General features: G+C 37.5%; 4 protein-coding genes, 1 long non-coding RNA gene, 1 other non-coding gene and 1 pseudogene across 7 annotated transcripts; 2 read left to right on the top strand and 5 right to left on the bottom strand.

Moving 5' to 3' along the window:
• Window positions 1–28: 28 nt before the first annotated feature.
• On the top strand, window positions 29–2521 carry LOC110412891 (UDP-Glycosyltransferase superfamily protein). The gene is given in 5 exon segments (XM_021423532.2): window positions 29–945; window positions 947–979; window positions 981–1795; window positions 1797–2286; window positions 2417–2521. Coding segments are annotated over 4 exon segments (1449 nt in total). The 5' UTR covers window positions 29–543; the 3' UTR covers window positions 1996–2286; window positions 2417–2521.
• A 260-nt stretch (window positions 2522–2781) lies between these two features.
• Window positions 2782–5574, bottom strand: LOC110412893 (uncharacterized). The gene is made up of 7 exons (XM_021423533.2): window positions 5229–5574; window positions 4958–5117; window positions 4309–4399; window positions 3728–3894; window positions 3523–3598; window positions 3362–3423; window positions 2782–3142 (listed from the first exon to the last, which is right to left on the bottom strand). Exons 2-6 carry the CDS (start codon window positions 5078–5080, stop codon window positions 3407–3409), a joined length of 474 nt encoding a protein of 157 aa, XP_021279208.1. The 5' UTR covers window positions 5081–5117; window positions 5229–5574; the 3' UTR covers window positions 2782–3142; window positions 3362–3406.
• A 1418-nt stretch (window positions 5575–6992) lies between these two features.
• Window positions 6993–7074, bottom strand: TRNAS-AGA (transfer RNA serine (anticodon AGA)). Its single transcript has one exon. It is a non-coding gene; the product is annotated as a tRNA-Ser (tRNA).
• A 110-nt stretch (window positions 7075–7184) lies between these two features.
• Window positions 7185–9375, bottom strand: LOC110412605 (Pentatricopeptide repeat (PPR) superfamily protein). The gene is made up of 3 exons (XM_021423188.1): window positions 8920–9375; window positions 8144–8534; window positions 7185–7571 (listed from the first exon to the last, which is right to left on the bottom strand). Exons 1-2 carry the CDS (start codon window positions 9295–9297, stop codon window positions 8145–8147), a joined length of 768 nt encoding a protein of 255 aa, XP_021278863.1. The 5' UTR covers window positions 9298–9375; the 3' UTR covers window positions 7185–7571; window position 8144.
• A 491-nt stretch (window positions 9376–9866) lies between these two features.
• On the bottom strand, window positions 9867–13281 carry LOC110412677 (subtilisin-like protease SBT4.3; annotated as a pseudogene).
• Window positions 13282–13895: 614 nt separating this feature from the next.
• On the top strand, window positions 13896–16053 carry LOC110412756 (UDP-glycosyltransferase 76E2-like). 2 transcript variants are annotated; one of them, XM_089782931.1, is made up of 3 exons: window positions 13896–14934; window positions 15115–15117; window positions 15179–16053. In XM_089782931.1, the coding sequence occupies exons 1-3, from the start codon at window positions 14274–14276 to the stop codon at window positions 16051–16053; spliced, it is 1539 nt and encodes a 512-aa protein (XP_089639057.1). In that variant the 5' UTR covers window positions 13896–14273. The 2 variants fall into 2 exon arrangements, with proteins under 2 accessions (XP_089639057.1, XP_021279047.2); XM_021423372.2 differs by lacking the exon at window positions 15115–15117.
• A 282-nt stretch (window positions 16054–16335) lies between these two features.
• On the bottom strand, window positions 16336–17163 carry LOC110412751 (uncharacterized). Its single transcript, XR_002444895.2, has 2 exons — window positions 16819–17163; window positions 16336–16646 (listed from the first exon to the last, which is right to left on the bottom strand). It is a non-coding gene; the product is annotated as an uncharacterized LOC110412751 (long non-coding RNA).
• Between the last annotated feature and the right edge of the window lie 6 nt (window positions 17164–17169).

A 17169-nucleotide genomic window follows, 5' to 3' on the forward strand; every position in this document is an offset into this window, starting at 1 on the left:
ACTACTTTAATTATATATAAACTATCAAGTGTCTCTGATGTCTCTTACTAATTTATTTCCAAGTTTGACACTCCTGGGATGATCTACTGGTTTAGATGCATACTTTGGTAATATTTTAAGTGAGTGGTGTTGGGACTAGTGCACTGTGCTTGGTTTTCTTAATTAAAACTGCACAGCTTTGAGCAGTTGGAGTTGCAATGTCTGCAGATACCCTTTTTGCTAATATAGTAATCAGAGAACTTAGAAATCAGGGTAAATAAATGCAATTATCCCCATCAAGTCAATTTATTTTTCAATTCTAAGGCTGATGTATTTAGTCTTAAAAAGCTGTCCACGGGAAATGGCTCATTTCCTGGATTCTGCTTCTCTTATGCTAGTAAAGGCCCATGTGCCAGTAACTTGAGACAGAAACTTTGTCTAATAACTTGTTCAAACTTATCCTCAAGATTTCTAGATTGATGTGATGCATCTTGATTCAAAAGGTTTTTGCTAGGGGAAATTTGGGTCAAAGTTTTCATCTGATCAAGTAAGTCTCTCAGTTTCATGGCAAACGATCAGATTACTGCAATCTTCAGGTTCCATTATTTCTGCTGCATAATTGCAATTCTTTCTGCATTTTCTTTCATCTCAATCTTTTTTTGGTGTCATTTTTCCAGCAATTGCTATTCCATAAACCAAATAATGATGCAGAATCCAAAGGAAGACATTGACTTACTTACATTCCCTTCTGCCTGGAATCATCTTTCTTTCCCTTCTGAACCTCCTCCTAAACTTCTTAAAATTGCCCTTTTTGTCAAGAAATGGCCTCATAAGTCTCATGCAGGAGGGCTTGAAAGGCATGCCTTGACTCTACACCTTGCCCTTGCAAAAAGGGGCCATGAGCTGCACATTTTCACTACTTCTTCACCAAATTCCTCCTTCCAAGATATCCAATTAGCAATTTATTTTTCATCTTTCAAAGCCAACAGGTGCTGGTTATTCTGGAGCAGGCCGTCGTCTGGAAGCAGTTTCAAACTCAAAATTCCACCAGAAGACCATTTGATGTGATCCACACAGAAAGCGTTGGACTGTTGCATACTCGAGCAAAGAACCTGACAAATCTAGCTGTTACATGGCATGGGATTGCATATGAAACCATTCATTCGGATATCATTCAAGAGCTTCTGCGGACTCCTGAAGAACAGCAGGCTTATGTGCTGACTGAAAGAGCTAAGAAGGTTGTTGAAGAGGTGAGATTTTTTCCAAGATATTCTCACCATGTTGCTACGAGTGACCATGCCGGAGATGTCCTGAAACGGATTTACATGATCCCAGAAGAAAGAGTCCACATCATTCTTAATGGAGTAGATCAGGAGATCTTCAAACCTGATTTCTCTCAAGGAAATGATTTTAAAGGGAAGTTTGGCATCTCAAAAAGTAGATCTTTGATTTTGGGAATGGCTGGGAGGTTGGTAAAAGATAAAGGGCACCCTTTAATTTTTGAAGCTTTGAAGCAAATATTTATGGAAAATGAAAAATTCCGAGAAACTGTTATTGTTCTTGTTGCTGGTGATGGGCCTTGGGGTGCTAGATACAGAGATCTTGGGGCCAACATACTTGTTTTGGGTCCATTGGAACAAGCTCAATTAGCAAATTTCTATAATGCAATAGATATTTTCGTGAATCCAACTCTCCGAGCTCAGGGACTAGATCATACTTTGTTAGAAGCAATACTCACTGGGAAACCAGTAATAGCTACAAGACTTGCCAGCATCACGGGGTCAGTAATTGTCGGACGAGAAATGGGTTACACTTTCCTCCTACTGTTGCCTCCTTGAAAAGGCTCTCTATAGGGTTTGGAATGATGAAGAGAGGTTTTGCAGGAAGAAAGGCAAGGTTGCTAGGGAAAGAGGGTTGCAATTGTTCACTGCCACGAAAATGGCAGCTGCATATGAAAGACTGTTTCTCTGCATATTAAAGGAAAAATATTGCAAATACCAAAATCCGTTTAATTAACCTTGCAATGTTAGTTTGATATTCAAGTTTGTGACAGCATGTGGTGCAAGAATCAATTAGATTATCCTTGAGGCTGTATCTCTTATAAGACTTGGTGAAGTTCTTTGATCTCTATCTCATTGATAGTCCTGACTGTCCAGAGACATGCAAGAAGAGTTGTACAACACATCTTTCGGCACTAGCAGCACCAGATGAAGAAATAAAGTTCCTGTTTAAGAAAGTGGAAAAGAACCCAACTACTTCATTGCCTGAAGCCTGCTATATCCAAGGATTTCCAGGACGAAGGCAAAGGTATCACTAATCACTCCAAGTCTTGATTTTTTAAGGTTGCTGATATGGAGTTAATTTACACATTTTATGGAAAATTTTCAATCAACCTTTTTTAATTTTGAATTTATGTGCTATAATCTCTTTCAACCAGACTTATATGAAGATGGCATGGCACGGACATAGTGCACTTACTATTGGCAGCCAGATGACAGATTACATCTATAGAGTCTTGGTTAATTTAGGAAAGATATGCAAGTCAAATGGTATGCGATAGGCATTACATATTTCATTGAATATATCTTAAGAAACATGGGATATCTCATATCTGCACTTGGAACCATGTGCTTTTGCAGCCAAACATAGCAGAAGAAATAGCTTTCCTGCTCACTGTCACTGCCACTGGAAGCTCTGTTCATGTTCTATTTCCACTTCACTGATATTGGATTTAATTTTATTTTCCTTGAAAAGGGCAATCCTTATGAATGAACAGTCCAAAAGGATACTGCTTGTACTTTTAATTTTTTGTTGTGTAACTTTCATACATAGCAAAGAGACGGCATTTGGATACACAATCTCGAGCATTCATATTGACACTTAAAAGGGAAAGCCTAAATTATCTATTCATTCTCAGCCTTTCACACATTAGGGAGGGAAAAGGAGCATCTAAACATTTTCCACTCTCCTCTGCCTAAGAAAACTTATCCCAGAGCTAAGACTATGATGTAGTGAAGAAATTCTCAAACATCATTTCCAGATAGAATTATGAAAAGGATATCACATTACAGAAAAGATTTGAGATCCCTAGTGGGCTCTGTCAATGTCAGGAACTTATTTATATTTCTTGTCTTCCATGATTATTTGTTTGCTATATGAATTCCTGCAAAATGTCAAGAATAAGGAAGATCATATAATAAACCAAACAGTTAATTCTTCAGAGAAGTTTCTTCATAGAAATATAACAGCTGCCATTTCTTTTGTCTTGGGATAACAAGTACAAATTTCTTCACCAGTCACATTTCATGAGTTTGGCCATTTTCATTTTTGCTGGTTTCTTGGTTAAGTAAGAAAACTAGTTAAATTTTGTAAATGAAAATACCTTGGAAAACTGATGGAGAATCCATATGCACTAGAAGCGCGGGCTCTAATAATAAAGAGAACCTGCAGAAATCCCAAGTCAAGTTTTGAGTCTTAGTACGGTCAAAATTCATATAGTTGCATTGAGGTATCTACTTGCAGCTTCATCTATAACATCAGTACCTTGCCACCAGTTTCCTCTAGAAGCATCCTGTGAATTGTTTCCATTAGGATCATCTTCACCTCCATCTTTCTTAAACTATTCATTCATAAAAGATATAGTACAGTTACTTTAATACATCTGAAAAATAATATTTATAGTATAATAACTTTCATTCATCTATCACAAAGCAGTTTTTGTATCAGAGATCAACCAGTCAGGACTCACAATAGGGTACGACGTAGAAGTCTGAGTACTTGAAGAACGGGAATATATGTCTTGGCCACCATAGTAAAGAGATGAACTTAAATGGCATGGTTCTGCCCTTTCTTCCTGAAAAACAGAGTTCCTCTCCTTGTTGGGTGTGTTATAGGTTGCACCCTCAGCAAGTGGAGCTACATTAAATGGGAAAAACGGAAACAAGAATCAGAAAATAATATTAGAAACTAGTTTTACATTGTCAAATAAGGTAAGAAGTACTAAATTTTTCACCAAAAGACGATAGGATTATTGAAGAATGAGGGAAATCATACTATTAACAGTCCATGAAACACTGCTTCCAGGGAAGCAGCAACACGGAAGTAGTAGTTTAAAGAAAAATGTATAATAGGTCCTCACGTGACTCTTACTGAATACAGAAAAATTCTGAGGATATGCTCCTATTGACACAAAAGTACTTGAGTTGACAAGCAAATAGACTTGGAATTTGTTTTCCCCAATGCTGCACAGTTCAAGCAATATGGAAGGTCTCCACCTGATGGGAGAAATGGACTGAAATTATAAGAATATGAAGTATCCTGATCAATAACCTTGCATTCCATGTCTCCAAGCTGAACCTTCTAAAGGCTGATTTGGCCAAGATTCTAACACCTTAAAGCTTGAGGAGTTCCTCCCTCCCGCCTGAAATTTCAAATAAAGAAAAGTTACCTATCAGACTAGGAACCTGATTAAAGAAAACTCGTCCATGGTTTCCACTAGAAAAATACTTTTCACATACAAAAAAACATGCCATTCCTCTTTTATGCTCTTGTATTCCAGAACAGAAGATTTACATACGATCAGAATGAAGAGGCCTAATAACATAGGAAACAGTCACTCCATCATTAAATCAGAACTAGAACTTTCAGCCTTTGATTGAAATTCTGAATTGCAGAAGATTTTACCATGTGGGACATTTCAGCTTCAGTTCAAGAGTTCCGGCTTAGAAGTCATATTTCAGAGCTATTCAGACGAAAACTAACCTTTTCAAATTTTCCTGAACTTCTTAACCAATACTATATCCAATAATACTAACATAAACAATGAACTAAAACGTCACTTATGAACTAAAGTATGTCCAATCAGCAGAATCAAATACATAAAAAAGAGAAGCAAGAAAGGAAGAGTTTTAAATTTGGATGACAGCAAGAAAAGATATCCATAGTAAATGCAGCCACCAGTATGAAACAGTGTATATACCACGGATGGAGGTGGAAAAATGGAACTGAATATCCCTTTCGACGTTGATGATGATGACTCCTTGGAGCCAAACAGATCAGCAGTGAATGAGGAAGAAGAACCAACTTGCCTCTTACTCTCCATTTTCCTTTTCTTGGTTGTCAAACAAACCGCAGAAGAACTGAATTCCCAAGTAAGAACTAATCAAATTCTGTGTACAGACACTTTATAAGAAAGACCACCCCAGTTGGAAAAATAAAGAAAAACCAGATAAGATTTGCAGAGAAGATACAAAGGGAAAACAGAAGTGCACGTGAAGATCACAGTATATGGGGAGGATGTATCTCAAACTGTCTCAGTAACCATCTAATATATATTAAAAATGCTAAACAAGACGCCATTTGCAGGTGCAGCCCATGTGCCCCATCATCATCATCATCATCATCATAAAAAAGGTGTTCTATGACTATATTTTATGGTAAACTTTTCTCTCTTTCTGCCTTTCTTTTTTTTCTCTCTCTCTCTCTTTTCCTTTTAAAATCAAAGATTTAAAGGAATTTTTCTCTGCAACTTCCTTTCATTCACATTGGTTCTCTGCATATAATGTCAATCTTACTTTTTTCTCAACTAAACATAACGGATAAGTGCCACGAGGGGTCCATTTGGCATCCCAAGTGGCGTACCATTTACTGCCATCTGTCCTCTAATGGATAAATGCACCCTCTCCTGGCTCCATGGGGTCAAAAAAGAAAAAAACCCCTTCAAGTTCACTATATCGTGACCTTTTCCCTTCCTTGGCTAATGATCCTCCATGGGAATGATTTTCTTTAGATATAGCTTCAATGGGGTTTGAGTGAAAGAGAGATTTGGAGAAATCTCTATTCCCTTTGATCCCACAACAAGTTAACTAGATAAGGTTGTTTCCCCACTGAAACCTTTATCTATATGTGCCCCTAACAGTTGACCCTAACCATGTTTTTTAAATATCATAGTTGATACTAAAATACCATTTATATACGTGAAGCTACCTAACTGATCAATTTGTTTGTATTTTGTCATGGAGAAGGTACTAAATGCATGATCAAATACCCTTTACTGATCTCTTTTGCTTTCATTTTTTTGTTGTCTATCACTAAACGGTCAATGGTTCGGTTTTTCCATCAAGAACAGTATACCACTCTCCTATCCCACATTTAAACTTGCCCGAATTCCCACTGCTTTTTTCCAGGAATCGGTTTCCAATCGGGGTTTGATCATGTGAGGTGGGGTTCCAATTCCATATATTAATTATAAGCAACTAGCATCTTGTTTAAGAGCAAAAGTTAATCGGTACTGTTGTTAGTCTAAAATTGTGAATCAATCATTGAGACAAAGTTGGTGTCAGCTCACTCAATTGGATAGTGCTCGTTGACAACGTTTTCCTGGCAAATAACCTAGTAGTTGTGGTCATTTTCTCATGATTTCGCCTTGGCAAGTACGGCTAAGAGTGCATGCTGTGATTCTGTTTGATAATAAGAGCTTGAAATCTTAGGTCGGATCATGCTGAAAAGGATCATTGCCCCATTTGTACTCTCTCCTTACTAGTTTTTAATCCCGTATTTTTTAAGCTACATGAATTTTACTCGGAGTCCGTGGAATACATGCATATCAAATTTGTGAAGCCAATGATGAGTGAGACAAGTTGGCATGTCAAGATGTTATGAAAATTGATCCCATAAGTTCACCAAGATCGGCACCTTTTGTTTGGGAATCCATGATACTAGTGTTAATTACTACTTAATTAGTAGCTTGAAACGTACAAGTTCTGTTTTTGCTTGTACAAGTTTAAAATAATAGTTTCAGAATCCTAATCCTTCCTTTTTCTCCATCTCTTTTTCTGATTTTTTTTTTCTAAAAGCAAGGTTCATAGCAGAAAATGAATCTATGTACAGAGAACTGACTACAATACATGGACAAATTTGGGAAACTCTCAGATTCTCCGGATACGTCGATTAATGAACATAAAAAGACATAATAATTATAATAATAACCTATTGAAAAGGAAAGGGAAAAAGAACGTGAGCGGCAGGATTCGAACCTGCGCGGGCGAAGCCCACATGATTTCTAGTCATGCCCGATAACCACTCCGGCACGCCCACTTTGTTGTTGCGTTTGTCCTCAATTCACTTACTTTCGAGAATAATCAATGTGGTAATCAAAGAGAAATTTTATTCCTTTCTATCTGTTTATTTTACAGCAGTACAAGGATTTTACGGTCATTGGCTGTGTGATGAGATGCTGAAAAGGCATCATGGTTAAGGCAATCTGCTAGGATAAAGGTGGTCAAAAGAAAGAACCAATATCATGCAATCTTATCTATATTATCTTCCACGTGCATCCTCCCTTAAATTATGGACGAAATTAGACAGTGGATCATGCTTCAAGAATCTAATAAAACTACGGTTCTAAGTTGAAAGAACTCCTCAATGTGACTAACAAAATGTGGACTGTTCAAGCTCTGAACAGGAAAATCATATATCTGCAATATAGGTTCTCCAATGGAATAGCTCATTCCTGCTTCCTCTTCGAAAAACATTGCTGTCTTATCCTGTCAGTTTCTATCACACCTACGTGACTGAGATCAATCATTTGAACCCTGAAACCGATGAAGTTTAAATTAAAGGAGGAAATAGTTAGATAAAGCAAATGAGCACAATTCACTCTTATGCAAGTTTTGATCCATTGGTTTATTGCATTCATGGATTGAAAAAACTGCATTACTAGTTCTTTTCCATAAGCTTGATTGCATCAAGTAAGCAATTAACACCATTCAACTAACAAACCCATAAATGAAACATCACATGTTTTGGTTCTCACAAAAACAGATATAGATCAAGATAATCCATGAAAATTAATGCAGCCAAAAACTAAGACAGAGTCATTACAACAGAGTAATTGGCCTAATAAAACATTTAAGAACACATGAAGCACTTGTTCCACAGAGATGATGGGTGATGCCAAACAGATAGTTTCAAGTTGATAGTTTCACAGCTGACTTTTGTAATTAGGTGCTGTTTAAATCCATGGACAAGTTCTTGGATATATAACCCTTTTGTTAATGAAGAACCAAATTACACTAATTCCTTGTTACTAGTTATTGTTATTATTCTTTACCAAAAAAAAAAAGAAAGAAAAATAAAATTGAAAGAGCAAAGGTCACTAGCAAACCTCAGTATTTGCCAAAAATTTCTTCCGGAGGATCATAAGCATGTTTCTCTGGAAAGAGCTCCTCAAAATCTTTCTTGACCTTGTTCCTTAAAAGAGGGTGAGGCAGAAGCCCCTTCAACAAAATCCTAAATGGCAACTCCTCTGGTGGATCTGGAGACTTTATCATGTCCTCGTATATGTTCATCGCATCAGCAGGAGATCCATCCCTCAAGAAGCCCCTAATGATCTCGGTGTACGTCTGAGAATCAGGGAACAGCTCTTCCTTTCTCATACATTCCCATAACTTCATTGCTTCATCCATTTTCTTGCATCTCGCTAATGCAATAATTAAGTCCTTATACAAGTAGACATCAGGTTTATACCAGTCTTGCTTTTGTATCACCAGGAAAACCTGAAATTCAACAAGATACAAATATCAAGCAGAAGATATTATAACTCAGAAGACCTTATGTAGTTCATTAAAGGCTAAAGCTTATTATATAAAACCCCAAAAGACCCATACATTAGAGCTCTCCAAAAAATATCATTTCAATGCACAAAGCTGACTAATTCTCTTTTATCACTAGTAATACAAAAACCCATCAAAATTCTCAAGCTAACTACCAAGAAATCAATGCCCTCCAAAAAATAACATTTTTTTCAAGCATTTGATCAAACAAAACAAAAGCAATCTCATTTCACTCTTTAACTCAATCAAGAACACAGAAATCAAAAGATTAAGAACAACCCAATTGAGTAAACATTAAAAAGAATTAATAGAGTCAAAATGCGAGTACCTTTACCGCGAGAGAAGTCTCCTCTTGACGTTCAAGCTCTGTAAGAACCGCAATCAAATCCATTTTCAATAGCCTTAAAATATGCGTTTTGATAAATCTCTCAACTTTGTCATCATCATCCTTAAATCTCTTTAAACCCAATATTACAAAAAGTGCTTCTTTGCCAATCAGCTTTTTGCCTTTCCAAAGGGGACCCCTTGGCCTCCCATCATGATATTGCTTCAACCCTGAGATAGGTATATGGGAATTTGATTGTACATGTGGGATTCGAGGGTTTACCGGAAATGCGGACCCTGTTATGGGGCTGTTTGCGAGGTTCTGAAGGAGGATTGAAGTTAAAACTGGGCGCTTCGATTTTAAAACGACGCGAATTGCCATTAGAGCCGGAAGAACTCGAGAAAGGGTTTTAGTGGAGAAAAATGCTTCGAAGTCCAAGCCAGTGAGGAACGATGCGCTTCACATTGGGTATTGGGACTGGGCTCAATCTATGAATATTAAAAATTAAAAAATATTAATATATAAATTATATTTTTATAAATACACTTTTAATTTGAAGTCTTCTAATTTCACTCTCTATAAAATTGAAAATAGAATTCAAATACTAATATATAAATTACTTTTTGATAAATCTACTTTAATTTGAAATTTTTTAATTTTATTTTTTATAAAATTGTGAATTCATTAATATCATTAATTATATAAAATTCTAACTAAGTAATATAACAAGTAAAAATTCATGGCATCACTTATCTTAATGCGGGTTCGCCCCTTATGTATATCCCAGCAATAAGTATATTATACATGTTGTTGGTCAAGTAATTCATTTTACATTGTATAAAGAATAATATTTGATGATTACATTCTTCGTAGTCAAGTGTTCTTCAGTAATACAAGGTTTAACATCTGTAACAAGAATACAATCTGTGTTCTTCTGTTAGTCACTTGAGTTCCCTGCTGGTTAATGAATCCCAGATGTTAGTCAGAACTGAAATGCTTCCAACCTTTGTCTTTGAAGCATCGCAAAATTGTCAAAGGAACATCATATCTTTCTATCAGGGCTTCATTATACTACATAAAGATCAACCTGGCTAGAAGGTTCCCCAGGATTTGGGACTTGAATGTGAAATTCATAAAGGAATCATTATTACAAGGCATTGGAGATCGACATGATGACAAGCAGACAAGAACTTAGATCAAACATTTGATCTAAAACCCGGGTATGTATGTACAACAATTGGACTTCTCAGAGTATGCGTGCCATCCGACCAGATCAATGTTGTAGACCAGAGAATGGCTTTTTAAATCTCCTCCACTAACAGTCACATTAAAGGATTTCGTCTCATTCAATGCCTTAAAGGAGAGAATTTCAGGAACCACTGTAACTTCAAGTTTGGGTTTGGAGACACTTCTGCCTTGTAAGTAGAGTTTGCAAGACCAACATTTTTTGCTGTTCTATGGAAAGTAACTGTGAAAGACTTTTTAGTTGGAACTGAAGCTGTCAGTGAAGGATAATTCAGATCCTTAGGTGGTACATTTTCAGAACTTTTAGGACAAGAGCTGTTTTCCCCTGATACTAGTTTGACATTATCTGGACTATATCCCAAGCTGCACATCAATTTTATGTAGTCTTCCTTAAAAGCTTCATATACAAGCCCAGGATGAATGGCTTTAACTGGGTTGATATGTCCAGCACCATAAGCAACTTCACCATCTGGGTTCTTGGATTTATCCGTTGGCCAGGCTACCAGCAGAGGAAAATTTGATGGGATAGAAATATAGACTTAGCAAGACAAATTACTTAACCAAGCCAGCTATATTGAAACAGGGGTGTGATAACAAGAAGATTATACCAGTAGTCACGAGAGCAGATTGGACGGCCGAAGGAGACCGGTCAGAGTGAAATGTTTTAACATATGCGGCTACACCAGCAACATGAGGGCAAGCCATTGAAGTGCCAGACATTACATTATATTTGACATGCCTTTGGTCTCCAGATGTGCCGGTGGGTGGAGCAGCTGGTGAATATGCTCCTAAGATATCCACTCCCGGGGCAGTTATATCTGGCTGTGCAGAATGAAGAGCACTACATGAGCAAAATGCAATAAAGAAAATGTTTGCAGAAAGGAGAGAACTGAGTGTTATTGGAAATGCATACCTTCAGACTATCTGGCGCAATAAAATTTGGCCCAAGTGAAGAGAATTGAGCAACCACAGGAGCGTACAGATCTTCAATGCTTTGACTTTTTAATATTTCTGCCACAGGATTTCTACAATACAAGACATGGAAATCGGATCATTCAACTAAGCATGAAAGGGCTGCAGCACACCCTAAAACACATTGTAAAATGCCACATAATTGGTGGAATTCATGTAGATTCTATTGTTTAAAGCAGCAATAGGTAAGGCCATAACAAAAGAAACATTATCATAGGGATCATTTAGCACAATTGAACCAGCAGCACCAGCATAGTGAGCTTTGAAATTGCCTGCCAATTGATCACACAGTCTAATCTTTCCTTTCACTACACTACTGTCTGCACATGTTTCAAAACACATCCTGTAAGGGAAAACCGCAATAGAACTTTGTGGTTATTTTACTGAATCTTTAAATGGACAGATTGAAATCAAAATGTTTGTCAAGTTGAACCAACCCAGGATTGAAATCGGTACAGCTTCTTGAAACATCACGTCCATATACTATAGGCAGCTTTGTTCCGGTGGAAGTGAAGGGATTAACTGAAAACCCCTGTTTGAACAAAGATAATCACTAGAATATTGAGCAAAGATACATGTTATGATAACTCTCTGCATATATCTGCTAGAATCATAAAGCATATGCACAAGAATACAAAATGTATGGTAATAAAGAAACAAGATTGAGCTCATGATACTTATAGTTAGGGTCTTGCCATTCCCAAGAACAACCTTGTCAATGAATTTTCAATCTGTGGTACTTGCTGCTACAGCAAGCATCCATGGTGCTACACTTGACACCCCAAGTGTTCCTGATGCACCATTATTGCCTGCAGAATTCACGGTAAGTATTCCTTTCTCCATCGCATGAAAAGAACCAATGCCTGCCATATCATCAAAAAAATCAACTGCTTCATTTGCACCTAATGTCACCGTTAAAATATCAACTCCATCAGCAATAGCATCATCAAAAGCTGCCAAGACATCCACTGACTCACACTGGCCATTTTGATTACAGACTTTATATGCAGCAATCCTTGCAGAGGGAACCCCTCCTCTTGCAGTACCTTGTTCAAATCCAAAGAAACGAACATCCTTTACCTTTTACCGGCTGCTGTAGATGCAGAATGGCTTCTATGACCCACCTCATCTCTTGCAGACCCCTCTGAAGATGGTTGTGACTGGTAAAATCGAGCTCCAATAATCTTGCTGCAGGACAAAGCATGCTCAGTAAGATCATAGCATTTTAAGCATCAACACTATGAAATATTTATCACTTAATATGACATGAAAATATAAGATAATTATGCCAGCTTTTTAAGACCCTGAAGGGAATAACCTTACAAAGTGAGAAATACGGGACATTTACTTGTTATAAGTGAAATTGTTGCCACATAAGCAAACACCCTTCCATTTTTTAGGAGCTGGACCAAAACCTTCATCACTGAAGCTTGGTGACTCAGGCTAGATTCCAGTGTCAATGACACCAATAATAACATTACTCTCAAGGGCCGGATTGTGCCTAACAGTATTATTAAAACCCATGAAATCCCAAGAACTTGTTATATGAAGGTGGAGAATTCAGTTAGGAAAGATGGAGACCACTTCTTTCATGCCTGCATACATCATAGCAGTTTTTCCTTAAACAGGCCTTATAATCCATTTTAATAGAAACACTGTACCATTTACAGGCCAGTTCTTTTGCCTCCTCGTCAGTAAGCTTGGCAGCAAATCCATAGAACTCCTTCTGTAACTTCTGATAAAGGAATCCGCACCAGAACTGAAGAGAAAAAAAATTTTGAAAAGATATTTTTAATGGAATGGTCAAGTAAGAGTTAAGACTGATCCCTCAAGCCAGAAACGAAAAATTACCTTTCCTTGATAACTTGTTGAAGTATACTATGATGGTTAGAAGTTGGTAAATATTCTCCCTCAGGAAGTGATCCCATATAAACAATGTAGAACTACATATGATCATTATCTTCATCAACTACAATCACAGGTCACCATTCATCACAGATAAATTCATTGTTAACAACTTTATATAATATTAGAAGATACAAAGAGTACTTGCCTTTCTATCATCGTAGTGGCTGTGGATGAAAGGCTCATGCCAAGCATGAGGATGAAGGAAATGTCAAGAGACAGCTGGAACCTGCAATTGGCCATTGTTTATCTATGCACAATATTGCAGATTGGTTGATGTTTTTTTCGTATGGGATTCAGGACATAGTTCTGGTATTTAATATCCCATATTTCTACCTTGATATCCAACTTATCTTAAGAACCACAGCCAAGTATTAAGAATATATACACTGGATGCTTAAGGGGAATTTATGGCCATTGAAGGAATAAAATGTCCTTCCATATAAGTAAAAGAAAATTGGAAAACTAGATGAATTTCGGTTCTTGTAACAGCTAGCTCTCCATCCAAAGCTAACAAAGGGGCCAAAATCATTGAAGTAATTTCAAAGATCTGCTGCCATAAATGGCCAAAAAATTGCAGGTAAAAAGATATGAAAATTCGTTTCCACAGCAGTCACTTGTGAATGTTCAAATAAAGAATTATTTGATTAATTCCCTTACAACCAAATCCAGTCTTTAACTCTTTTTAACTGTAATAATGCAACACCCTCCTTGAACCATATCAAGTCATTCCCCCTGCTTCCTCTGAGTAGTCATACTTTCCTCCAATTACTACATTTTCATAGGATAAGCACATACTGGAACATTATATTCCAACATAGACCAGTCAGATTTTTATGTCACGGCAAGCAATGAAACAAAAGAGTGAAGAGCAGGCAGCAGATGTGAAATAAAGACATAAATTAATTACAAAGCTATGAAAAATCCATTTAAGGTTCCTTTGTTAATGACAAATCATGGGTTTCGATATATTCTTTATTTGGTATCCTTGTGAATGACAACTCATTTTTGGCTTTACCAAAAGCTTTGTTGTTGAAGATGCTGCCAGAATGGCGGCAAACTTAAAATGCAATAAGAAACACAGCCAAACTAGTTTCGATCACCTTAGCATAAACCCCAATGCAAAAGTAGCTTAAATGGACTAGCATCCAAATCTTGACCCAAAATTAAAACGCCCAACTAGTTCAGATTCCAAGACAATTAGACAAAACTAGTGTGACTTAGATCACCATTTGATGAGAGAAAGAGAAAGTTCTGCATTTAATATAGAATGGACAGACAGGGACAGCCATTTGACAACTTTTTACCGTCATAACTTTGTCATCAACGATGCTACACCAAAAGTGTTTTTTAAGGAGATAGCTGAAGCTGCTAAACTTGTTTCATTCGTACATTCACACAGCGGTAGGACAGAGATGGAAAAGCAAAGACAGAGGCGTTGCCGGGTTGTACTTCTTCCATTGCCATTCCAAGGACACATAAATCCGATGCTTCAGCTTGGATCCGTTCTTCTCTCTAAGGGCTTCTCCATCACAGTTATTCACACTGCTTTCAACTCCCCTGACCCCTCAAACCATCCTGAATTTCATTTCGTATCCATACCTGATAACTTATCTGATCAAGTCATCTCTTCTGGCAATTTAGTACTTCTTATATCAGTTCTTAACGTGAATTGCCAAGTGCCCTTCCAGGAATGTTTGGTTCGGGTAGTGGAACAACAGGACGAACAAGAAGAGATTGCTTGCATTATCTATGATGAGTTAATGTACTTCTCTGAAGCAGCAGCAAAGAATGTGAAGCTGCCAAGTATTATCTTTCGCACCACCAGTGTTTCAACATATATTTCTCGTAGTGCGATTCTCCAACTCAAAGCAGAAGGTATTCTTAGTTTGCAAGGTACGTATGTTTAGCTACAGCATCTGCAACTGTCAGTGGATTTTGAATGAAAGATTCCACTATACCATATTACCAACTTGAATTCCTAGTGTGCTTAGTTCTGTTTATTGCCTGGTACTATTTTCTCCAGCCATGCTGCATTTGGGAGGGAGAACCAATATTTTGAGGCTCCCGATCTAGACCGTAGCATGTTTGATCCTGGATTAGAATCACTGATACTAGAAAATTAAATTTTTTAACATAGGTTCAACATCGCAAGACTTGGTGCCTGGGCTTCATCCCCTCAGATTCAGGGATTTGCCTGTTTCCAAATTCGGAATTCCAGAAAATTTCCTGCAGTTGATATCTAAGATGAGCAAGACAAGAACATCTTCAGCTGTTATCTGGAACACTATTGATGTCCTTGAACAGTCATCACTTCGAAAGCTCCAAAAACAATGCCAAGTTCCAATATTTCCTATCGGTCCTTTGCACAAGGTCTCTCCAGCCTCCTCAAGCAGCTTGCTAAAGGAGGACACCGGCTGCATTACATGGCTTGACAAGCAAATTAAGAACTCAGTTCTGTATATAAGCTTGGGGAGTGTAGCATCCATAGACAAGAACGAGTTAGTTGAAATGGCTTGGGGTTTAGCCAACAGCAAGCAGCCATTCTTGTGGGTTGTTAGGCCTGGGTTAGTTGACGATCTGGAATGGAACAAGCTGTTGCCTGAGGGTTTCATAGAAACTGTAGGAGAAAATGGCTGTATTGTAAAATGGGCACCCCAAAAGGAGGTATTAGCACATGGTGCTGTGGGAGGGTTTTGGACCCATTGCGGTTGGAATTCAACACTGGAAAGCATATCAGAAGGGGTTCCAATGATCTGCAGACCATGTTTTGCCGATCAGAGGGTCAATGCAAGGTTTGTCAGTCACGAATGGAGGGCCGGTTTACAATTGGAGAATATGTTTGAGAGAGGAGAGATAGAGAGAGATATCAGGAGCCTAATGGCGGAAAAAGAAGGGGAAGAAATGAGGCAGAGGGCTTGGAATTTGAAGGAGATGGTTGAACTCTGCTTAAGAGAAGGTGGCTCTTCCTACGTTTCCTTGAATCAGTTAGTCGAGCTAATCACATCATTTTGATCACAGAGCTGGCATTGTTATGGCCACAGCTAGCATCCTTCTGAGCTAAAATCTAGAGATGAAATTTTTGGAAACTTGTAAAAGGTTCCTAAATTACAACTTGTGGGCGAACAAAAGTTAAACATATCCGCCCAATTAGCAGCATTTACTTGCATATCCAGGCACATTAACACCATAGCTTGGGAGAATTTGGCTGGTTTTAATAAGCCAAAAGCAATTAATCAGGAAATTGGCCAGCCCTTTCAACAAATATTATCAGCAATACAAATATCATTCACCAAATCCAATAAAGAAGGTCTTGTTATATCTTATGGTAAAAATACGAGGTTACAAGAGTGCAGAGGAAGATATATCCATGCACATACAATTAGTCCATAACAGTCACATCTTAAGATTGTGCTCAAGTTAATTTGGTGTACGGTAGCAATTATACATCCTGCAATAACTGCATTCATTTGCCTACACAAGTCTGTGTTCTAAGTTAACACAACCACATGAGGAAATTGTAAATACACCACTTAGCAGTGGAGAAGAGAGCTAAAATGCATGGCACAGATACTCTTCTTGAGCAACAATATGTCCCTGGAGTAATTCTGCAGCGTAGATGCAAAAGAGAAAAATGGTTACATTGACAGTGACACTAATTACCATATCATTGGAAAAACTAGGGGGAAAAAAAGGAAATATCAATGCATTCCAAAAACCAAAGACAGATATAAACCAAACAATGAAAAGAGATAGTATTTGTGTGGCAAAAGGCTTTACAGTTTTAAACAGGGCACATAACCCAAGAAGCAAGGAAACTAATTGGCTCAAGTATGGAGATAATTAGCAGCCATCATCAGCTCTAGAGTCAGTTCAGGTTCAATGTAGAACTCAGTCTCTTTACCCCTGACCAAATAGTAACATTCGGATCAATGTAAAGGAAAATAGGGAGAGCTCATAAACATAACTCGAAGTTCAAATATATAAAAACAGAGGTGATTGAAGCAATCAACGAAAGCAAACAAGTCCATTCATAGGTCTTGCAGAACAAAATAAGTTGGTTAGTTTGAGAAATTGTATAGTTATTAAAAGTTCATACTGCATAAAAATGGCAAATAGCACTGATTAGTG

This window comes from Theobroma umbraticum, unplaced genomic scaffold (assembly GCF_002168275.2).
Source record: "Theobroma umbraticum cultivar Fairchild unplaced genomic scaffold, ASM216827v3 scaffold_95.0, whole genome shotgun sequence".
NCBI lineage: Eukaryota > Viridiplantae > Streptophyta > Magnoliopsida > Malvales > Malvaceae > Theobroma > Theobroma umbraticum.